Source organism: Corvus hawaiiensis, chromosome 5 (assembly GCF_020740725.1).
Source record: "Corvus hawaiiensis isolate bCorHaw1 chromosome 5, bCorHaw1.pri.cur, whole genome shotgun sequence".
NCBI classification, from domain to species: Eukaryota; Metazoa; Chordata; class Aves; order Passeriformes; family Corvidae; genus Corvus; species Corvus hawaiiensis.
The window spans coordinates 9,042,207-9,063,469 of NC_063217.1; the positions used below are offsets into that span (position 1 = coordinate 9,042,207).

The 21,263-nt window shown below is 38.9% G+C and overlaps 2 protein-coding genes across 3 annotated transcripts in view; both read right to left on the bottom strand.

The window, feature by feature from the left end:
* The window catches only part of POLN (DNA polymerase nu), a 100,883-nt gene extending 84,074 nt beyond the window's left edge, over positions 1-16,809 (bottom strand). The window contains exons 1-5 of the mRNA XM_048304689.1: positions 16,766-16,809; positions 7,686-7,820; positions 4,216-4,277; positions 1,896-2,384; positions 1,356-1,543 (exon numbers count right to left, since the gene is read on the bottom strand). Coding sequence (XP_048160646.1) covers positions 1,356-1,543; positions 1,896-2,384; positions 4,216-4,277; positions 7,686-7,806 — 860 coding nt within the window. The 5' untranslated portion in view covers positions 7,807-7,820; positions 16,766-16,809. The remainder of the gene's footprint in view (positions 1-1,355; positions 1,544-1,895; positions 2,385-4,215; positions 4,278-7,685; positions 7,821-16,765) is intronic.
* Positions 9,325-18,040, bottom strand: HAUS3 (HAUS augmin like complex subunit 3). 2 transcript variants are annotated; one of them, XM_048304688.1, is made up of 6 exons: positions 17,952-18,036; positions 16,943-17,005; positions 15,284-16,816; positions 13,837-14,273; positions 11,971-12,199; positions 9,325-10,672 (listed from the first exon to the last, which is right to left on the bottom strand). In XM_048304688.1, exons 3-6 carry the CDS (start codon positions 16,205-16,207, stop codon positions 10,406-10,408), a joined length of 1,857 nt encoding a protein of 618 aa, XP_048160645.1. In that variant the 5' UTR covers positions 16,208-16,816; positions 16,943-17,005; positions 17,952-18,036; the 3' UTR covers positions 9,325-10,405. The 2 variants fall into 2 exon arrangements, with proteins under 2 accessions (XP_048160645.1, XP_048160644.1); XM_048304687.1 differs by lacking the exon at positions 16,943-17,005 and having other exon boundaries at positions 17,952-18,040.
* Positions 18,041-21,263: the final 3,223 nt, after the last annotated feature.

Below are 21,263 nucleotides of genomic sequence, written 5' to 3' on the forward strand. Positions count from 1 at the left end.
CCATACCTCTTGCAAATGTCTGTAATTCCCTTATTCATGCTATTTTAAATAGATGTAACCAACTATATACCTATATATATATATATCAGTATATAGATTTACCAACTATGTGTGTCTTTTTTTTACTAAGTTCTATTTTGGGCAATACAGAAAAATAATCATTTTATAAAGCATTTTTGATGGTATGAGACCACAATCCCAAGGGTTTGGACATACTAGAAATCACATGGATCACTAGGTATTGCTGTATGCATTATAGATCCATTCTTAAACAACTGCACTATTCTTACAATAAATAATTACCCATAGGTTAAATCTAAATGCTAATATCCTTATTCAACTTATTATTGAATTTTTACTGTTTATATGTACATGCTTTACTGATATATTATTCTCAATTCACAACAACCTATATTCAATCTGACAACACGCTATTAAACTACTTGTCACGTAACCCCAATATTACAGCTGGAGAAGTACAGGTCACCAAAGTTATGACTTGTTTCAAGCCATGAATTCAAGCAGTGGAAGAGATGCAACTAACAACCAAGTCCCACATCTTGAAAATTAATGTTTTGTAATTTAATAATCCAAATTCAGCTGTTTACAATAAAACAACTATTCCTGAAAGTCATAAAATATTCTGATGAAGTTCTAACATGCTAGACTATTACATCTAAGAATCCGATTCAATTCTCATTTCTCCCTTTATGGGATATGATTTCTAAGTTAATAGGAATAAAAATGGACTTCGGTTACAGTAACTGGAAGTTTAAAACATAGTCCAACTTTTTGTTAAAATTTAATCCAAGCATTAAACAGATACACAGAGCCTTCACTTCAAAATTATATTGTGTTATTATTGAATATTAGTAAAACTTCATTTGGAATGTCAAAAGTCATTAAAAAACCCTGTGCTAAAAAGATTTAAAGTATTAACAAAGCTCAGAAAGGGTGCTTATCACAATGATGTCCATCATAAATGTGCTAGATAAGAAACGCAATTCAGGATTTGGAAGATAAAATACAAGAAAGATAAGCCTGGACAAAATATATTCTTTGGTGCCATCCAGCTTTAACTGCTCATAAAGGATTTGCAGGTGAATGTAAACAGCTCCTACCAGAATCCCAACCTAATTGTGCAAGGGCTGCAGTCAGTGATATGCTGAGCCCAAAGGAACAGTCTATTCTTATTTGGTTTGTATTAGTCCAGACTTGACATAGAACTAATACAGCCAATATGAAACTCAAGGAGTCTGACATGTAAGGAGATTAGGCTTGCGCTAAGTAACCAACATCATTACTGCAGAAAGCATATGTAAAGCAAAATAGTATTTTTTCTCACATACTCTCACCAAGAAATTTTCTTGTGAGCCTGTTCTTGTTCCCAGGGAGATGATTGTTCAGTTTTGAAATAAAATAATTTATCGTTTTCATTAGCAGCATTCCAAGTATAGCCAGTTGAAGTGTGACTGGGAGGACAAGGGTGATCAGTCTGATTCTTCACCAGCACAACAACTCCTTTTACTGATGAGGTAGAGGCCTGTTAAGTACAATTACAATAGTGTTTCCTCTGACAGATTTTGTGCAATCCTATAAAGAAAAATTCTCAAATATTTTACAATATGAAACCTATTATGTATGCTACAGTTACTGCATACACTATTGACACAGTAGAAGAGCATGCAAGTGTTTCAGCCTTGAAAGAAAAATCCTAGCAGTTTCATTTTCTTCAAGTTTTACTTGGTACTTTAAAATAAAATGTAATCTAAATGTACATGTTGGTATGTCATACACCAGTGTGCCCAGTGGACACGGGTTTGTGTTTATCAGTCAAATGCACACTGAAAGGGTTCTATAGAACTGACTCTAAACAAAACCCATCTTTCACTAACCTGCTCTGAGTTGAGCTGTGAAGAACCATCTTGAAATACCATAGTAGTTACAAAAGCCACGGCCTGTTCTAGAGTTACAAGCAGTTCATTTCTTTCTTCACATCCTAAACTGCTGATATCACAAGGGTACCTTCCAGAAGACTTTACTTGTCCAGGAGTACAGCTGTATCTTCTTTCATGTGAGGACACGGAGGTATTTACATGCAATCTTCTTGTTTTCTCTGAACAAGATGTAGACACATTTTGTTTTCTTTTAAGAGGAGTAACTATTTTCTTTTCCCCATTCTTCAGGTTTTTTGCTTCTACTGAAAGACTCCTTTCTCGATATCCCCATTTTGGGAAGCCTGAATCCTGGTAACAGCTCACCATTTTAATATCTTGACAGCCAAGCATTTCATCTGTATGCACTGTCCTGACTATCTGACCAGAAGGTTTTCTTTCAGGGCTGGTAGTTGCTTTTAATATGGCAATTCTGGAATCACAAACCTCCTGGGAAAATCAGAAATTTTTTAGCAGATCCAATTATTTGACTTATTAGGAGGAATTAAAAATTCCATGAAGTTTATTTAGATAAACTTCCAAGAAAGCAAAATTCTATGAAAAAATGTTGATACTAACAAAACAGAGCCAGTTTAAGGGAACCACATTACATAAACCAAAATTCAAGTATTTATCAGTAGAGATTATTTTGATGACATATATTGTTTACATCCACAACCACTTTTTTTTTTAATCTAATGGTAGTCCAACACTAAAAATGGCAAATTAACAACTGTAAGATGCATCTAGCCCAGTAGCCTGTCTTCCACAGTGACAAGGTTATTATTGTCTGAAGAGGGAAGAGACTATTCATCTTTAGCTTCAACATTCAGAGTTGTTTTCATGACAGCTTCATTTGTTATAGAACTTCTGGCAAGGGACTTTAATGACTGCTTTGGAAGTTCAAGTACATGAGTCAACTGGATCCCTTCAAGCAATTTACAGGATTGTAAGACATAACAAAAATACATAAGAAAGTTGCATTGAAGAATTATTATCATCTGTATGAGTAAGTATTATATTCCATTCATTTTAATCCACTACATCCAGAAGAGTTTTCCTACTCCAGATAGTCCCTTTACAGCAGCATGCTACTAAACAGCATTAAGCAAGATGCTGCATGGTAATGTTTGAATTCTTCTCCTTCATCCTTATTTCCTTCAGAAATTTCCTCAGTATGTTACCGGCCCTAGTACACCACAGAAGGGCCAAATGCTTAAGAGCCATAAAAAGGCAACTAATTCACTCAAGTGTATTCGCCAGTCAAACTGCAAATAGTTTTATCATTTAACACAGCAGAATTTGAATTACGACACTCTAGTAATTACAGAATCAGGAATAAGCAATTCTCTTTTAAAGGCTAAAAAAAATAAGAACAAAGCAATTTAATTATCAAGTCAGAATAATACAGCTGGAACTACAATTAACCACAGAGAGAAACAGCAGCTTCTGTGACAAACTGATCTGTTAGAAATAATGACATGGCTGGAAGTAGAAAAAATTACTCCCAGGATGTAGTTTCATAATTTATGTCAATGTAGGAAGATCTCATTAGATGTAGTGAGTCAGTATTAGTCTCATCATCACATAAAGGGGCTCCACTACTATCCATGTGCACCCACAGCTGCATGAGCACCTGGAAGCCAATGTAATTTGTAGGAAACTATCCCACTCCACACAAGGCATCAGTTTTCTACATCTTGAGCAACCTGAATGGAATTGAAGTGTGCAACATGCACCAGAGTCAGAGTAAGGAAGGCTGTGAAATCTGCAGCTGGATCAGTTGCAGCATCTGCAACTCATCAATCAGCTCAATGGATTTTACAATCACAGCCTGAGCTGCGGCTGCCACAGTTACCTGTTCCCACTCTTGCACTGACACTCACATGCACATCAAACAAAATTCAGAAAGACGATTAAACCCAAAATTAAGCTTCCTAATATAAAATAATTTTTCACATGAATCAGCTCATTTTATGATTGTTCAGTGACAGAAGTCTGAGAACATTTCTAAACCCTGGTAACTGTCTGAATGTGGCAATCACATTTCTGATCAATCTGTCATAAAAGACCAGCTTCCTGTGAAAAGGGAACCGAAGTGGGGCCAAGAATCTCATAGGTAAATATAGGCCAAGTGTAAAATAAGACAGAGGAAGTTATCTGAACTATGACTGTGTAAAATATATCGTGATAAAGCTTGTTATGAAAGACCCAGTCTATAACTTCAAACCTGCTACAAAAAGTGTGCTTTTAGTGGTTTTCAATCTTACAAAACGCTTGCCTTTTCATTTCTCAGATGTGCATCCTTATCACCTAGTTTATTTTCCTTTGTCTTCTCCATACCTTTAAAAAAGAAGAAACAATTTACAACACAAATAAATCTGCAAGCAGCCCATATAACTTAGGTTACATACAAGGTTATGTTACTGACACTTTTACCAAACCTAAAAGAATTGTCAAAAAATTTCCCTTGACAACCACTTGTCAAGTTAGTATCAAGTTAGTATTCATGCTTAAAAGGGCCGTGCAGGTTCCAAAATACGCATATGCTGATGCCTTAAGAGGCATCCTAGAAACAGAGACTAGAAAAGAGTAAGGGAATAAAGGTAGGTATTTGTTTGAAAGGCCTTCAAAGGTACTCCCCGGGGAGCCAGAGGCTATTGCCAAGATGGACCCCAAGATGGACGACAGGTCACGAGTTCTTTGCACTTTTACAGGTTTGGTTCATTTGCATATCAGGGTTAATTCTCCAATTAAAGCTTCAGTTAACGATGTAGTTTCCCCAAGCTTGCCCCTCCCTTTAGAGGCTTTTGGTTTTTACTTTTTGGGCCTAGGACGGTCTGAGTGTCCTTGGAGAGCAGCCCCGGAGAGGCTTTGTTATGTCTACCTAGCATGAGAGAGCAGAAGTTAACAGGCTACAAGAAACTTCAGAGTTACACACTAGGCAGTACATGATTTGAAAAATATAAAAGTTAAAACCTAAGGCATCAATGCAAAAGCCTGCTCTGTCACCATTAATAAAAAAAATTACTTAAAATTCACTACAAAGCTGAAAAACATTTTCCATGGTATTCAGAGAAAGCATTACTATAATTCCATAATTATGTGAATTTCCCTCTTTCAAGAAAACACAACTCAGTTTGGTCATAGTAAAGCTGGGGGTACGAGCATGAAGGAAAAAAAAAGAAAAGAAAAATCCAAACTCTAGAAACTTTACACAGCTTAACTGTTTTCTTGGAATTCAGCAGCAAGTATTCCACAAAAATCTTTGTTCTATAAAGCATTATTTGTATTTGAGTTTAGCATTTCATGTCCTACAAACAACTGACCATGTTTCACCTGCAGAGAATTTTTTCACATTGTTCATCTTGCAATAGAACAGGCATTTTAAGACCAGGTGAGAGAGAGCAAGGAGAACTCAGACCTGACAAACCGACAGGAAAATAAGGTGACACCAGTCTCACGAGAAGCAGGACAGCCACTGGTGCTGGGTCTGACACAAAGCACAGCACAGCTGTGAGTCTGGGCCCCCACTGAACTGCCAGAGACCTTTAGCCCACGGCTCTGAAAGCACAGATGCTGCAGTTCCAAGAAGGGTTTGGAAATGCACCTCAGACTCACACCATGGCAAGTGAAACCATTAGGACACGTGTTTCTTTTCTGCCTTAGCACTGTCCAGAAGTCCCAAGAAGAGGAGAAGCAAGTGAAGACTGAAATGAAGGAGCCAGGGGTAACAGGTTAGTGGCACTTACAGTCTGTGGGTACAGAAGGAGGAACATGGAAAGAGAACTCCCCTGAAGTGCAGGTCTCTCCAGAGTTTGCAATGAGTTCGGATGCCTTTATCTCTAGATTATCTTACTGCCCAGCCAAAAGACACATCACGGGCAAAGTACGTATTTTGTCCCCCCATACTGAGTACAACACTAAACTGCTGCTGTGGGCTATGAACTTGCATTACCAGTACTTCTGAAACAACTATGGTTTTGACCAATGTCAAAGCATAAGGTGATCTATTTCTATTTACTAGAACTGTTTTAAAAAAACTTGTCTGGGCAAATCAAGACCTTTGTCTACAGAAGAAACTAAGCCTATTTCTACATGTTGGTCTAAGTGTGTAGTCTGACATTTAGCTCCAGCTCAGACTTCTAACCCAAACTCTTAGAACAGCCAATATGGCACAGCTGTATTTGGAGCTTCAAACATTTTACCTTTGGTTTTCTGAGCACTTTCTACAACAGTAAGATAATAAATTAAGAATGATAGTATCTGAGTTTATATTCAGTGCTTTTAATTGTTTCACAGCTAGACACTTTTCCTTGACAAATCCACACAGACAAGGATTACATTTCTCTCCTCCAGCACACAATAATCAGTATGACAGGTATTGAAGAGATCTGCCAACTTCCAGTTTCTGAATTATGACAAAGTATCACCAGATGGCAGCAGAAACCCGTCCTTGCCTTCCAGCTCCTCAAGGCTTAATGGAAACATTAGAGCTCCACTGCCAGGATAACCACAGAATTTCACCAAATAGGTCAACATTGCAGATATTTGTTCTATTTGAGCCCAATATTTACCTTCTATAGACAAACAGCTTTTACATTAAGTAGAATTTAAAATTTAAAAATCTATCTATAAAATACAGTTCATACAGTCTGAAACAGACCAACATCAGAGGTTTGCAGTTGTTTCTGTTTTTTTAAAGGAGGCAAACTTCTTTTTTACAGACCCATACTAAAGCTGTATGTGTATATATATATACACAGACAGGCAATGACAAGGTAGCAAGAGAAGTAAAATATCAAACTGAGGCTAAAAAGAGATCAAATTCTGTAAAATCATCTGGGTTTTAGTCCCAGATGTAACACATACAATGTAACATTTTAAAATTAACTCATCCCATATTTCCTTAAACATGTATCACTGATTTACACAGTGATGAACTACTACCTTTGTCACTGGTACACCACCAGGCTCCACTGATCCAAAGCTTTACTGAAAGAGGAGCCTGAACCATAATTTATATAAAATGGAGGCTGCAAAAAACATGATGTACACAAGAATAAACATTAGATTTAAAGCCCATTGATCAGATAATATTCCAGGATTTAGTTCTCAGGAAAAAACAGAAAACTAAAATCAAGCAAAACTCAACTTTCTATCTGGTTCTTTCTAGAGCCACAAGATGATAGACTGTGACTTGCACAGAACTGAGAATAAAAACTGCACCTTGCAAAACCTCCTTAGTATCCACAGTGTTCCAGATCTGCTGAGGCACTTTTAACATTACCTAATTTGCTCCTTCACTGGGACTTTTGCTCACTCTTCCCCCTAGAATTTCACAATGAGCACACTGCTAATGAACATATGTTTTAAGATTAGACATGAGTCTGGAGAGTTCACAGGTCACTTGGTAAGTTCCAAGTACCTCCAGTGATCTTTAAACATCTAGTCCAGAGTCAAGCTAATGTATGCATCTAATTTATTACATTGAATAGAATTACTTAAGTAACACCTTGAAATTCCCATATACTTCTGTACCACATAGCAAAACAGAAAGAAAAAATGTACTCAGGTAACATTATTTAATCAGAAAAGTCTCAGCAAATGTCACAGTTACAGTTAATTCCTTTTCTAAACCTGTAAACCTAAACTCTCACCTTTTCTTTTCATCTATATAAAAAAAGGGACTAGAGGTTTGATATTTCAATTTTTCAACTGAAAAACACATATAGGCTGAGATTTACTCACTCTGGTTATTATCTCTGTTAGTACTAACTTCTACAGGAATAGACTGCAAAGCTGTCAGAATCCTCTGAGCAGTATCAGATAAAGGCACTTTAGAAATCTCACATCCTATATACCGCTCCATTTTTAAGATTAAACCTAAACACAGAACACACAAATTATGAATTAATCAGGGTCATGAGTAATCCTCACTTATATTCTGTTGAAATTAAAGACAAAATATAGTGAATATGTTCAGCCATTCATTCTCAATAGAAAATTACATTTGCTCCCAGACATGCCCATCAGTACTGTATTGGAAATAAAAATGTAATAATTTATAAAAACTAACTTATTTGAATTAGTGTTTCAATACACTGATTAAAAAAATCACAGTCCTAAGTACAGCTACCTTGTACTAAAAAAAATCTGACAAATAAAACAAAAAGTATGTATGTCTGAGATACTTTCCCCCTCCCAGCATCTTTAAACTAGTCTGTATCTAGCACTTGCTTACGTTTACTGTTACTAGTGCTTGGATTTTATCAGGAAAAACACAATGAACTTTCAAGTAATTGTAAAAATTAAGCCAACATAAAATTAAAGAAACAAGCATTACTATCACAATATACAGTCATTAGTTTTGTGCTGTTTCAGAAAATACTTACCATAAAAGACCTCTACTTTCTTAAATTTTGTATAATTGATGCACACAAATACTGTTATATATTGGTAACTTTAAAATAGCTACTATAGCTTGTCAATTTAAGAAACGGGTCAGCAGTATCTATAGTCTCTACAAGCTTTGACTCCAGCTACTGTTGTTCTAAATTTTATCCTTTTCTGAAAAGGAGCTGGTTTTCCAGCTGACCTGTCCATATTCTGTAATACCTACAAAATACTTGGAGAATCCCTAGGTACAACATACGTTGGAGAATCACAAGTAACAGTGTCCACAGATGACTTGTTGTTTTACAGTTAGACCAGAAGAACATGTAAAACTTGACACAAACACAAGACAAATATCCAATATTTTAAAAACTATACTTAAAGTATCCAAGCTGTACAAATCAATCACTCTACCAAAACCTGCTGTTTACTCAATTATTCCTATACAAGTGGGTAACTGGACTCCTGTTACTCTGGTCTTCTCCCACTACATCCAGTGCATGACCAGACTGTCAAACTTAACCATCAGCAAACAACAGTTCCTCTGCCTACATAGAAATCTTTTTCTTGGCTCAAGACCACAGCTACATTGCAACTTTCAATACTTACAAGTGCAAGCATTTGCATCCAATTCAAAGAGGAACATCCATCATACTGCATTAGTACTGACTGTATCTATCTAGCTCTAATCAGTAAGCATGTGAAGGAAAGGGTGAGAGGTGGAATGGCTTTCTTTTCCCTTACATTCCAGGAGTCAGAAGTATAATCCTTCCCTGCGCACAACTCCTCCTAACTTCTACAATTAAGAGCAACACTTCTTTCCTACACAGGGTTAAAGTGCTCTCTGACTTCTCAGGCTGGGAAGCAGCAGTCACAGCCTCAGGGGCAGATTAAAATGAGAACCCATCAGACTAAATATAAACAAGACACCATGCCTGAGAACAGGCCTAGAAAAACCCACACAGATTCACCATAAATATTAGCCACACTGAACTGAATTTATAGAGTTTGGCATTTAATAATAAACACAAAGTATAGAGTTAAGCAGCATAAAATCCAGACATAAAGACACCCAACCAGTAAGCTAAAAAAAATATTACACATTTCAAAATAAGTTATAATCACATAAAAGTTAAAAGTCTGCCATCAAAATAGTTTTAAGACTACTGTTACTGAATTTAAGCCAATATACTAACCTTCATCAATATGTAAAACGCTTGAAAGCAAGCACAGCTGATCCCATCAAAAGATAAAAGACTGGAAGTTATCATACTATAAAAGCCTATTTAGTTCCATTGGTATATTAGGAAGCTATATAAAAATTTGATAAACAGGCTAACAATGCACATTGTTACAGAAGTATGAAAGCATCAGCACTCTGAATTGAAATGCCTATCATTATAAATTATAAGGCAAACTCAGAAGTACAAAAGATAAATTTAAAATTCTTTTTCATTGACAAGCCCAGTATAAGTATGGACTGGTTTCAATGGAGAAGATAGGCCATAAGTTAAATTAAGAGATGCTGGAATGGTCTTAAAGCAGATGGTCTTGGTAGTTAAAACAGCTTCTGGTACATATTCCAACACATTTTTAACAAAACCAAGTCTCCTTAGAAGAACTGTAAGGGAAACAATCATGGAATATCTGCCTTGGAGATCTCTCCTCTTCACTATGAGGACATTATATTCATGTTCCAAAATCTGGAATGCCTCCTCCACATTTATTTTGCAGTTCAATCATAAGTTCTTAGCGTGCAAGAAAAAACTTAAGGGTATGACACATTCCTTTTGGTGCTATGCTGTGTGCAGCAGAAATGAACACACAGACCAGCAGAAGAGCAGCCTGAACATACTTCTTTCAAATAACCAACAGTTACTTCATATCCAAGAGTTCTGACAAAACTGAGATTGAACTCGGCGGGCAGAAGCCATAAAGCAGCACTGGTAACAGTGGCAGTTAAGACTCACTGCAGCGACAGGTAAGTGTAAGCATTGACAAGCTAATGCTTATTATTCCATATACTCCTAGACAGTTTACATTAACATTTTCCTTTCTTAAGAGTACATTGCTGTTTAGACATTAAGAACTCCACTGGTTGTGAAATTCTCATCTTCCAGACCACTGGCTTTAGCCTGAGACTGCTGCTCAAGCTTCTCCACCATCTCTTTCAAGTGATCTTCATCTTTGAAAAAATACACATACAAGTCTCTTTCCATCTGATGCAGCCTATTGGACTCTAAAAAGCTTCTCTTCGACTTCAGATCAGCAACCAGATCCATAAGGAGATGATTTAGTTTCTCTAAATCCACTTCTAGTTGGTGAAACTGCTCAGTAAGTTCCTAATAAAAAATACAAGACAAAAAAATTACTACTTTTCTATTGTTAATACACTAGCTGGTCTAGAAATATAAAAGGTTTTTTGCTTTGGGAAGGCACTTGTTTGTAATCGAAAAGCAATCACAAAAAAAACCAGAAACAAAGATAATAAGGAATTCCATTCAATTTACGTCATTTTTGAGCTCCATGTAACAGAACTCACATCAGGTTATGCAAATGTAATTTCATTTACTTGTTGACCGGATGAGTTAAGACCACAAGAACCTGACCCTGACCTAGAGAGATGAGTGTCATATTTTATCAATTACAAGTCTTCATTGCTAGTCAAATCTTAAAAGGGAACAAAAAAAGGTCATAACAAAAAAGCCAAATCACTTTTACAATTAAATCATTAATTACCAGCTACAACTTTCCCAACTGTCATTCTTATGATAGTTCAGTATAAGCAGACTAATCATCTACTTGCACATTATTCCCTTATTAAGGAATTACTTTTCTTGAGAAACAGTAGCAGTAGAACAAGATGTCATATTTTAAGAAGCAACCTATATCAATAGGAAGGTATTTGATTTATCAATGTGCAATCCCTAAATACATACTGTTCCAATTAGAGTCTCGTTTTCTAATAAAAACTCTTCTATATGTTGCAAATTCACTTGACAGACGAATGTTAAATACATTTTTATGTAATTAACCAAGGAAGTATTATGTAACAGAAGATTTCCCTTGATGCATTTTTGAGGTATCTACAATCTTTTAAAACCCGTAACAAGGTGCATTTAACAAACCCTGTTCCCATTTAAAAGATGTTCTAAACACAACACCTGAGAGCTGTGTAGCAGGACTGTCCTACCACAACTGTCCTTCAAAATTCTGGTATTTTTATTTTATCCAAATGATCCACCTGTAGCCAGTACTGTTGAGGTTTTAGAGGTAACGGGAGAAAACCCATATGAAATGAAGAACAACATAAACGAGTTTTCCAGTGACACCCAATCCAGACACCACATTTCTCACACCGTAAGTTTACGAGAATAGAGGACTGCACATGCCTTTGAAAGAAATTCAGTTAGATGCAATGGTTTGCTCAGAAACAAAAAAATTATTACTTGCCAGCATTTACAAAAATCCAACATTTGCCAAGAACAATGTAAATACAGCATCCATCATCATTATGTTAATAGATTTGTTGCTGATAAGTGGGGACAGTTTGTGTGTCTAGAGCTTTCACACTATACTTCTATCAGTAAAGAACATGACACATAATGTAGTAATTTTTTAAAAATCAATAAGGGCTTACCGGACTCCGGAGTTGTATCTGATTTGTTCCACAATAGAGAGCACCATGAAGGGCATCCACATCCCGTTCTAGGCTGGACAAAAGGAGAGACTGCTCTTGAGCAGATGCTGCCAGCTGATCTTGTACTGTAGCACAGTCCTGCTTTAATTTCTGAGCCATCTGCTCCAGGCTTTTGTATGTTTTAAACAATTGTTGTTTTTTATTTCCTCCTTCCAGGAGCTGATACAGCCTGTAACAAGTGAAGTTAAGACACACAAGCACTTTTAAGTTTCCTGTGCACTCTATCATCATTAGTTAAGAGACAAATGTCTGTGTTGAGAAGTCAGAGGACAAGTAAGGCAAGTACAGCTGAGGGCACTTTTACTACACTGCTATATCTTCCACTGATTTCAGGATTCCATCTATATATAGTAGTGATTAATAGGAATCCAAAATACTTCAATATCAAATTAGCAGCAACAAAATACTAAAGTAACAGTTAGTAAGTACATCGTGAATGCAAATAGAAGTTGACAGTGTGCTTCTGCCAACTATTTCCTGACACTTCAAGGACTGCAAAGTAAGATAGATTTTTTTTTAAGTGCTGAAAGAAAGCAGACTTCAGTGGCCAATGAGAAATAAGAACAATCTTTGTAACAGTTTCAAGCTTACTGAAGTATTTCCTGTTTTCCATCTATGAAGAGACTGCTAAGAAATTCTCCAATTAGTTACAAGTCATGCAAAACACAGCATTACAAACTATAGCAAACTTGCCCTTACCCAAACTGTACCCTTACACTGCACAGGAATAGGCTAACACAATTATAGGCAACTTTGTTCAAATGTTACTACCACCTCTGTGTAACAAAATCTTCAGGAGTTGATCCCTAACATAAAATCAGACTGGCTTTATTGAGAGCAGAAACTGTATTTCAGAAGTAACTGAATGTCTTTCAAGTGTCTTCTGTTTACAAACCCGATAAGGTTTTTAATTCTTTCAATTTCCCCTCCCTTTTTCTAACAAAAAGAAAGAAAAAGAAGAAAAAATAGCCAGAAACATTTCAGTGATTTGAAGACTTTATAATAAACCTGAACAAAAATGTAACAAGTTGACACAAACACATTCAGTTTCTTCCTAATTCTGCTGCCTAATTCTTCCAGTTATTCACTGTGCCAAACCATACTCAGCTATCACTAATCAATTATTAAAAAAAACGAGAACACTTAAAGCACTATTCTAAAGAAGGAGGAAAATCTGACAGTAACACACCTGTAATTATACAACATACTTCATCAAAAACTTTAGTCTTGATGGAAGAGCAGCACAGCACACATCTTTAACTGTATCACCTGAACTACAAGACTTAATTACTTAGATGGTGAACAACTAGACTCATACATGGGCGCCAGGACACTCCAACCAGCTGGCAAATCAAGCAGTAAAAATGAGCTAAACACATTTCATAGTCCAAAGGAGTCGTTCCTCTCTCCTACCACACGGGGGTTTTTTTGCGGGCTCAGCTGATGAGGCCGTGCATACAACCTGGGAAATCACTGCTATTAACATCTATACCTCTAGAGTAAGTTTCAGGAGGTGCTAGATAAGAAACGCTTGGGTTTAAACATTCTTCATGTTACGCATATTAATTAGGAATGCTTCAGCAAGATTAAAAAGACGGATAATCGAACAGTTTTTCCTCAGGCAAACCTGAAAAGAATTTCAAAGAACAGGGACAAAACAAGTTTCACATCTTGAAAATTCAAAATTCTAATCAGCTACAACACATAACTAAGAACTTAGCAGCAGGCAAGGCTTAGCTTGCCTGAGCTTTCATCTCCCCATTATTTCAAAGTAAGTCTAAGTTCAATAATGACGCTAATGCTCACCTGCAAGAGAAACCATCCTCTGAACTAATAGTGCTCCTTGGCTTTGCCTGTTGAGTTCGTTCAGTTATCACCTGTAGTCTCTGCTGCAACTCATCAGTGCTCTGTTTCAGAGATTCTACCAAATTCTCAAGCTGACAGCTGATCTCCTGATGTTTCTTCATCTCCATTTCACAGGCCAGATGAATAAGTTCAAATGATGTTTTCTGTCTTATCAAATGCCTGCCTATTTTATCTTGAATTGCAGCATAACAGTCCTGCTGAGCAATTTGGTGATCTAAGTACTCTTTCACCACTGGTGCAGTCAAAAGCTGTGCATTCTTTTTAAGAAGGGGAAGTAGCTCTTCAGTATTTAACTGAGCTATATCTTGTTTAATTGATGAAATTTCAGCACTTAAACTAGATATTTTAGCATCAATGTTTTCCTGTTGTCCAATATCCTGCATAAAACAAAATACCTGTGAATTTCTTCATAGTTCCCTCCAAGCCACTCCCCAAACATTTCTTCAGTTCATATAAAATTCATGTATTTATGTTACATTTATCTATGAAATTAAATCCACAAGTAGTTTCACAGAATTTTACAACATAATGCAAATACAGATGAACAAAGTAATTAATATATTTCAGTAAAAAGTAATTTCATTCTACCACAGAGTCAGGGAACAGTTTATTTTGTTAAAAATAAAAGAGCTGCATTTTACCCAGCACCTATATTTCAATCACGTCTAACTGAAATCTCACATGCAAACTTAATTTTTTATATTCAGTCGGATGATCAACACTGCTGGCAGAATCAATCTTTTTCAAATTACCCTAATCAATCAAGTCCTATATACTAGTCATCCATAAATGAAAATATACAAACTGACATGATGCCTCAAGTGATTTCACAACTGGCATAAGCAAATACCTTTCCTTTCATTATGATTTCTTCACAAATCCCACTAGCCACATCTCATTGTCACTAACTTGTTGAGAGACTTCTGAGGCTTCAACTATCAGATTCATTTATTTGGTACAAATACTTGAGTTTCCAGAGTAAGTGAACTAAAACTTTTTAAGGTTATGCTACGCATATGAACAGGAATACATTTATCATATTGGCTCCTTGATACCACGAAATTGCAACCAAAGCTAAGATTCTGTTTATTGTACAAAGAGCCAGTTCTAATTTGAAAATTCTAAGTTAAACTAAACTAGAAAGGTATTATAAGTTCTAGTATTTTAAAGGTAATAATGCTGGACAGTAGAATTAAAGGTACTGTGCCACACTGAAGAATTTCTAACTAAGGAAAATGAAGCTGTTTCACAAGAGCAGTTTTGTGAGCAAGACGAGAACTTCATAATACATAAAAATAACTGAAATACCAATAACTCAGCAATTCCTTTCACTAGATCCAGTGGAACATGCCTGTTTGAAACTCCAGTACCTTCTCTTGTGCCTTACCTTGTCCCAGGACTGCAGCAGGCTCTCTGCACACTTGATAGCTGAATTCAGGCCCTCCTCTTCAGCTTGCCGCTGAATTAGCTGGTTCTGACCACAAATATACGCTGCCTGGAGCCTGGCTATCTCTTGCCTTTCTTCACAAACTTCATTAGTCTCATTGAAAGTGACTTCCTTGATTAAATCCTCAAGCTGAAAGCTGCCTTCATGTGAATTTTCAGCACATTCAGGCATACCTTTATAAAAATGCTTTTTTACGTATGATGTAAGCGCTGCAGTGCTTTCATCTTCCAGAGACAAATATTTGTCCAAAGAAAGCTGGGAAAAAAACACTGGATGTACATCCGACTCTTGTTCTGAATCTGAAGCAGTGAAGAAAGAGGCAAATTTCTTCACTGCAGCTATAAGAGACTGCAGTTCATTGTCAAGCTTATTATTTGCTGCAGTAAACGCTTCCAGTCCTTCTTTCCAAGCCTTACGTGCTTCTTCCTCTCTGCTTTGGAATGTTTGTAACACGTGGCTGTTTGTAGTAACCAGCAGTTGAAGCTTATTATGCCGGTGAATTTGAAGGTTTTTTAACTTCTGAAGAGTTTGAAGCTCATCCTCTAATTTCTTCGCTTCTTCCTCTTCTTGCATGTCCTCCTCTTGGCTACTGTTCTTTGAACCCGTGGGCTCCAAGGTTTTAAGGACTGCATCCAGTGCATTTCCTTCCAACACAGGCTTACCACACTTGAGAAGATTATCAAAATCTTGCAGCTCTTCTTCAGATACCACATGTTTCTCATTTATGTTTCCACAAAACCACTCCAGAAATGATTTGTCTTCTGAAGACTCAAACATCCAGTCAAAATCTTCTCCATTAAGCTCATCAGCCTTTGGATATCCAATTTTTTTAAGAATTTCCACAAAATCCTTTCCACAGCTCATGATGAAAATATTTTTGCAAGCAGAAAATATCCAAATACATGAAAAAATCTGGGGTATTATTCCAGTTTTAATTTTTTTGCCATTTAAAATGAATATTCAGTATTTTCATAAAAAGAGTCTGTACAGGAAAAAGGAAGTGTCAGATCACAAAAAATCCCCTGAAAATTGTTTTGGATCAAAGTGGCTATTCAAAGACTACAAAACAATTTTAATTTCAGAGATCACTTAATAGCTTTTGTTAATCAAATCAGGACATATTTTTGCATCAATTATATCCCAGATCATTGCAAGCACATATGTTTTTCCTTAATTCACATAAACTTATTATGAAAATAGAATAACATCATTAGTTTAAAAGCAACAGGTGTTAATATTGAGCAACTCATTGACCTACAGAAGTGATTTTACTTACACAGTTTTCCTCATATTCACTTACAAAAACACCCACAATTATTTTAAATCTTCCAAAATGAGCAGGGTTTTCAGTTTGTTCTAAAAACAAAACTACAGTGAAGTTACACTGCACTTCAAGATCTTGGCTATAAGGGTTGTTTTTACCTCGACAGCAAGCAGAATCTTGTCTTCTAAACCTTTGTTTTAAAGTTTCCTCTGAAAATGGAACAAGAAATACTTTAACATATAAACATCTCAAAATAAAACTGCAGGGTTTTTGATCAATTACAAAAAAATTAAAATCAGTGTAAAAACACTCTTGTGAAAACAGTCACAGCTTACAAGAACAAGGAGTTTGCTGCTTTTCTGTAGTTTCCTAGTAGACAAATAATCAGCTTTGGGATCCTAAAGTGCATGTAACAGACAGCAAAGGATATAGGATAAGTTATCAATAAATAACTTAGAGACCTTGTTTGCAAGACTCTGGTAATACTAAGGGATTTTTTTTAGTTTTATATTACTTAATACTTCGTTTCTAAAACATACATTTCACCAGAGAACCCCACTTTGCTAGCCAGCCTGGAGTGCTGAACAAGTAAACGCATTCCTCTGAAGTTTCCTGTGTCTGACTTAGCTCAGTTAGAGACTGCAGATGACACAGAATGTTACACGAGGTTCCTGTCACAAGGCAGTGGTCCAGCCATCCTCTGCCCTCCGTGTTTAAAAGGGCTATCCTCAAAATACATAAATATGGGTGCCAAGAGGATGGTGCCACACTCATTTCAGTGGTGCCCAGTAACAGGACAAGGAGTAATGGCCATAAACTAAAAGACAGTAAGTTTGACTTCAGTATGAGGAAGAACTTTACGTTGAGGGTTGCAGGGCACTGGAACAGGCTGCCCAGGGAGGTCGTGCAATCTTCCTCTCTGGAAACATTCCAAAACAACACGGACACGTTCTTGGGTAACCTGCTCCAGGTGACCCTGCGGGGGGAGGGGTGAGTGGACCGGATGCTCTCCAAAGGCCCCTTCCAACCCTACTGCTTCTGTGAAATAAAAGGCCCTCACACAGCTCTGTGCGTGGGCACGCCGGGCCACCACGGCATTACCACTGCCGTCAAACACCACAAACAACAACTGCGGAGCCCTGAGGGAGCACCCGCGACGCCTCCCCACGCAGGGCCGCACAAGTGGGGCCCTCAAGGGCCACGTCCCGCCCGCGGGGCAGCCGCTGCCTCCAGCCACACAGGGATCCCGGCCGGGACGAGAGGTCGGAGGGGAGCGGGGACGCGGCGGCTGATCCCGTCCCGCCGGGAGAGAGGCCCGAGCCCGCAGCACCGCTCCATACTCACCTCAGCGCTCTGCTCTGCCGCAGCGGCGGCTCGAGGGGAGGGGAGCGAGGCGGGAAATGGCGGGAAGGCTGAAGGGAGGCTCAGGGAAGGCTGAGGGAAAGCGGCGGGAAGGCGGAAGAGAGGCTAAAGGAGGGGGGTGAAGGGAGTCTTAGGGAGGGTGAGGGGAAGCGGCAGGGAGGCCGGGGGAGGGGTGAAGGAAGGCTGAGGGGAGGGTCAGGGCAGGCTCGGGAAGCACAACTGCTCGAACCGCCCGCCGCGCGCGCGGTGTCCCCGCCCTGCTCCGCCCGCCGCACTTGCGCGCGCGCCCGCCCCACCCACGGGGGCCCCCGCGCACGCGCGCCGCGTTCCGCCTCGCGCCCGGCCCCCGGACCGGTGCGGTCGTGTGGGCGGGGCTCCCCGCGGCGCGCCGCGCTTCGCCTCAGGGCGGTCGCTTGGGGCCCGATGACTTTGTCCCGTCCCCTCAGCTCCCCGCGGCCCTTGTCCTGTCCCCTCAGGTCCGCCCCCTCAGCTCCGGGCGGCCCTTGCTGGCCGTTTCCCTTGCCTAGCGCACGGGAGAGGGAGGAGGGTGCAGGCCTGAGTGCAATTGATCTCGCCCAGCTCTGACCGCTATGCCTCCCTGAAGCCCAGACATGGCTAACGGGGGCCACTTCGGCCATCCGCACCCAGTGCTGCTGTGTTGCTGGTTTTCACCCCTGCTTAGTCTTTTCATGGGCTGCTTAGTCCACGTGGGCTTTTATGTCCATGGATTTGCCAGATGCCTTTTTGGACATGCTGACATCCCCAAAAAACTTCACAAGACAACATCCCAGACCATCACTACGTGCTGTTTGAAAAGACACTTTATTAATTGTTTTTTTAGCTCTCTCTAAAACCCATCAAAAGATTCCTGGCACTAGTATTTCAGGATCTGGTCAATGCCGCCTCTGCACGTACCTTACCCGTGGTATTCATGGCAATTTACAAGCCATCAGTACATGTTCCTTCAGCTTTGTCCTCTCTGTAGAGCCAGTGCTCCATTCCCCACATTGTTCCCAATGTCTCTCTGAACCTTTTACAGCATCGCCGTGCCTTGCTCAGGGTGCAGAGACGAGAGTGCACAGAGTCGTCAAGGCATGGGTGTACCAAGGTTTTATACAGAATCCTCATTTCCAGTGCCTGTCCTTACAATGCTCTCTGTTTTCTTGGCTTTTTGGCTGCCGCTGCCCGTGAAGTCACCAGGAAGCTCTCGACACAGATTGCAGGACCTCTGCATTGCAAAGGCTGGTTCTCAGACGAGCATCATGTAAACTTGTCACTAACACGTTGAGCATCCTTTATGAGCCACTCCTTGAGTTTAGCCATCTTCACTTCCTGTTTACATTTCACATGCCACGTTTTCCTGGGCTTCCCCATGTGCCTTGCAATAGCCTCCTTAAGTTTCTCATTGAGTCATGCAAGGGGGGGAAGGTTTGTGGCACATTTTTCTATTTATGTCAGACATTTTACCTTGGCTTCTAGAACTGTATTTTTAAGCCGTCTGGGTGTTTGCAGGCTTCTTGGTTTCAAACTGCTCATTTAGGGGCTTTTTTTGGCATTTCCCCCCATTTTTGTATAGGTCATTTTCTTAAAATTGACTATCTGTTTGCTTTATTTGTCTTGCATTCATCTTGGTGTTAAGTTTAATTATATTGTGGTTGCTACTATTGAGCAGCTGACCCACTAATAGCTCTTGAATTAGATCCTCTGCACTGCTAAAGACTAAATTCAGAATGGCATTTCTTTTTCTTGTAGTTCATAGGGCCAGCTTTTCTAGAAAGAAATAATTTATTGTATCCAGAAATGTTATCTCTACAATTCACCCTGATGAGGCATTGACCCAGTCCGTATGTGGGTGGTTGAGCCCTCCCACTACTTGTCCTAAATGTGCAGCTTCTCTGGTCTCCCTTAATGCAATTGTTGAAAGGAATCAACACAGGGAAATGAGCAACCTTGCAGCTCAGCACAGCGAAGACAAGCTCACATTAGGTTTTCTTGATCAAAATCAGCACCTGTATCACTTGCAAAGTGCAGAATGTTGATTTCTGGTATAATGTGGTCTGTGCAAGACATTTTTAGACTAAACCCTGACCTGGCAGTGAGTTCTCATGGGTAAAAAGAGCTGTCGTGTTGGATTCCTCCCCATCAGATTACAGCATGTTATGCAGCTGCAATTTAGGCTGGCTGAGGTTTTCAAATCATCTTGCAGATAGAGTGCATTGTGTCTGTCTGGTGGGGAAGGAACAAAAGCATTCACCAGCTTATTTCGTAAGGCCCTGCTGTTTCAGTTCAGTTAGTTAGTTGCACTAAAATCAACTTCTCCTACAGCGGTATTTTGCAGACTTGTGCTTCACAGTATTGTGGTTTGGGGTTTGGGTTTTTTCCATAAATATCAGTGTTACTCATGTAAAAAAATGCCTGAGTAAAAGCAAATTCTAAACACCTAGAAAAATTCCTAAAATTCTGCTGTCCAAATTCAGCTCTGCCAATGAAGTCCACATCCTAGATGAAAGAAAATACATCTGATAAAAGTTTGCCTGTCTTTTGTCTATCAAATTGTCTGCCTGGATTGCTGCAACTAATGCCTTCAGATCCCTGTGTGACTAGTTCGTCTCCCTCTTACCAGACTCACATGGCTACGATGTCCCACCTCCTTTGTGGCCTTTCCCAAAACCTATGTCCCCATCTGTTTACCTGGGCAAGCAGCACTACATACTCATCCTGTAGCAGGTTTGGAGTTATGTCCATGCTGGCCAGTGGCCACCTCTTGAAAACAGGGAAGAGCTCAATTTGGCCATGTTCAATGCGAAATTGTTTATTTTTCTTTCTACCCAGACATGGAATTTCCATGAAAGTTTTCATCATGGATTATTAATTGCAGCCTCCATTCTATCTGTGCTTTGTCAAATTTGGTGAAAATTAGCCAGAAGGTTCAGAAGTTATCAAGGAAAGGAGGAAGGGAACAGATGGACCAAAGAGGAGTTGACAGACAGCATGATCTCATAATCCCTGCTGGCATAGGAATTGAGGCTAGAATTGAAATATTTTAGGTCAGAACACTGTGCACTTAAAATTCTCATTTTGAAAGAACAAGCCTCTAAAGGGAAACAAATTTTCATCTGTTAGACCATCGATCAGCTCTTAGGGCAGAGATTAAACAACAGCCTTCTACAAACATATTGTCAGAATTTCTGACAGCTCCTTTCCCCACCCAACCTCAGACCCACGTGCTTCAGCGTTTGCTTTTGCAGCTCCTTTTGGGTCAAGATTGTTTTCCTCTGATTCATTTTTTTCTTG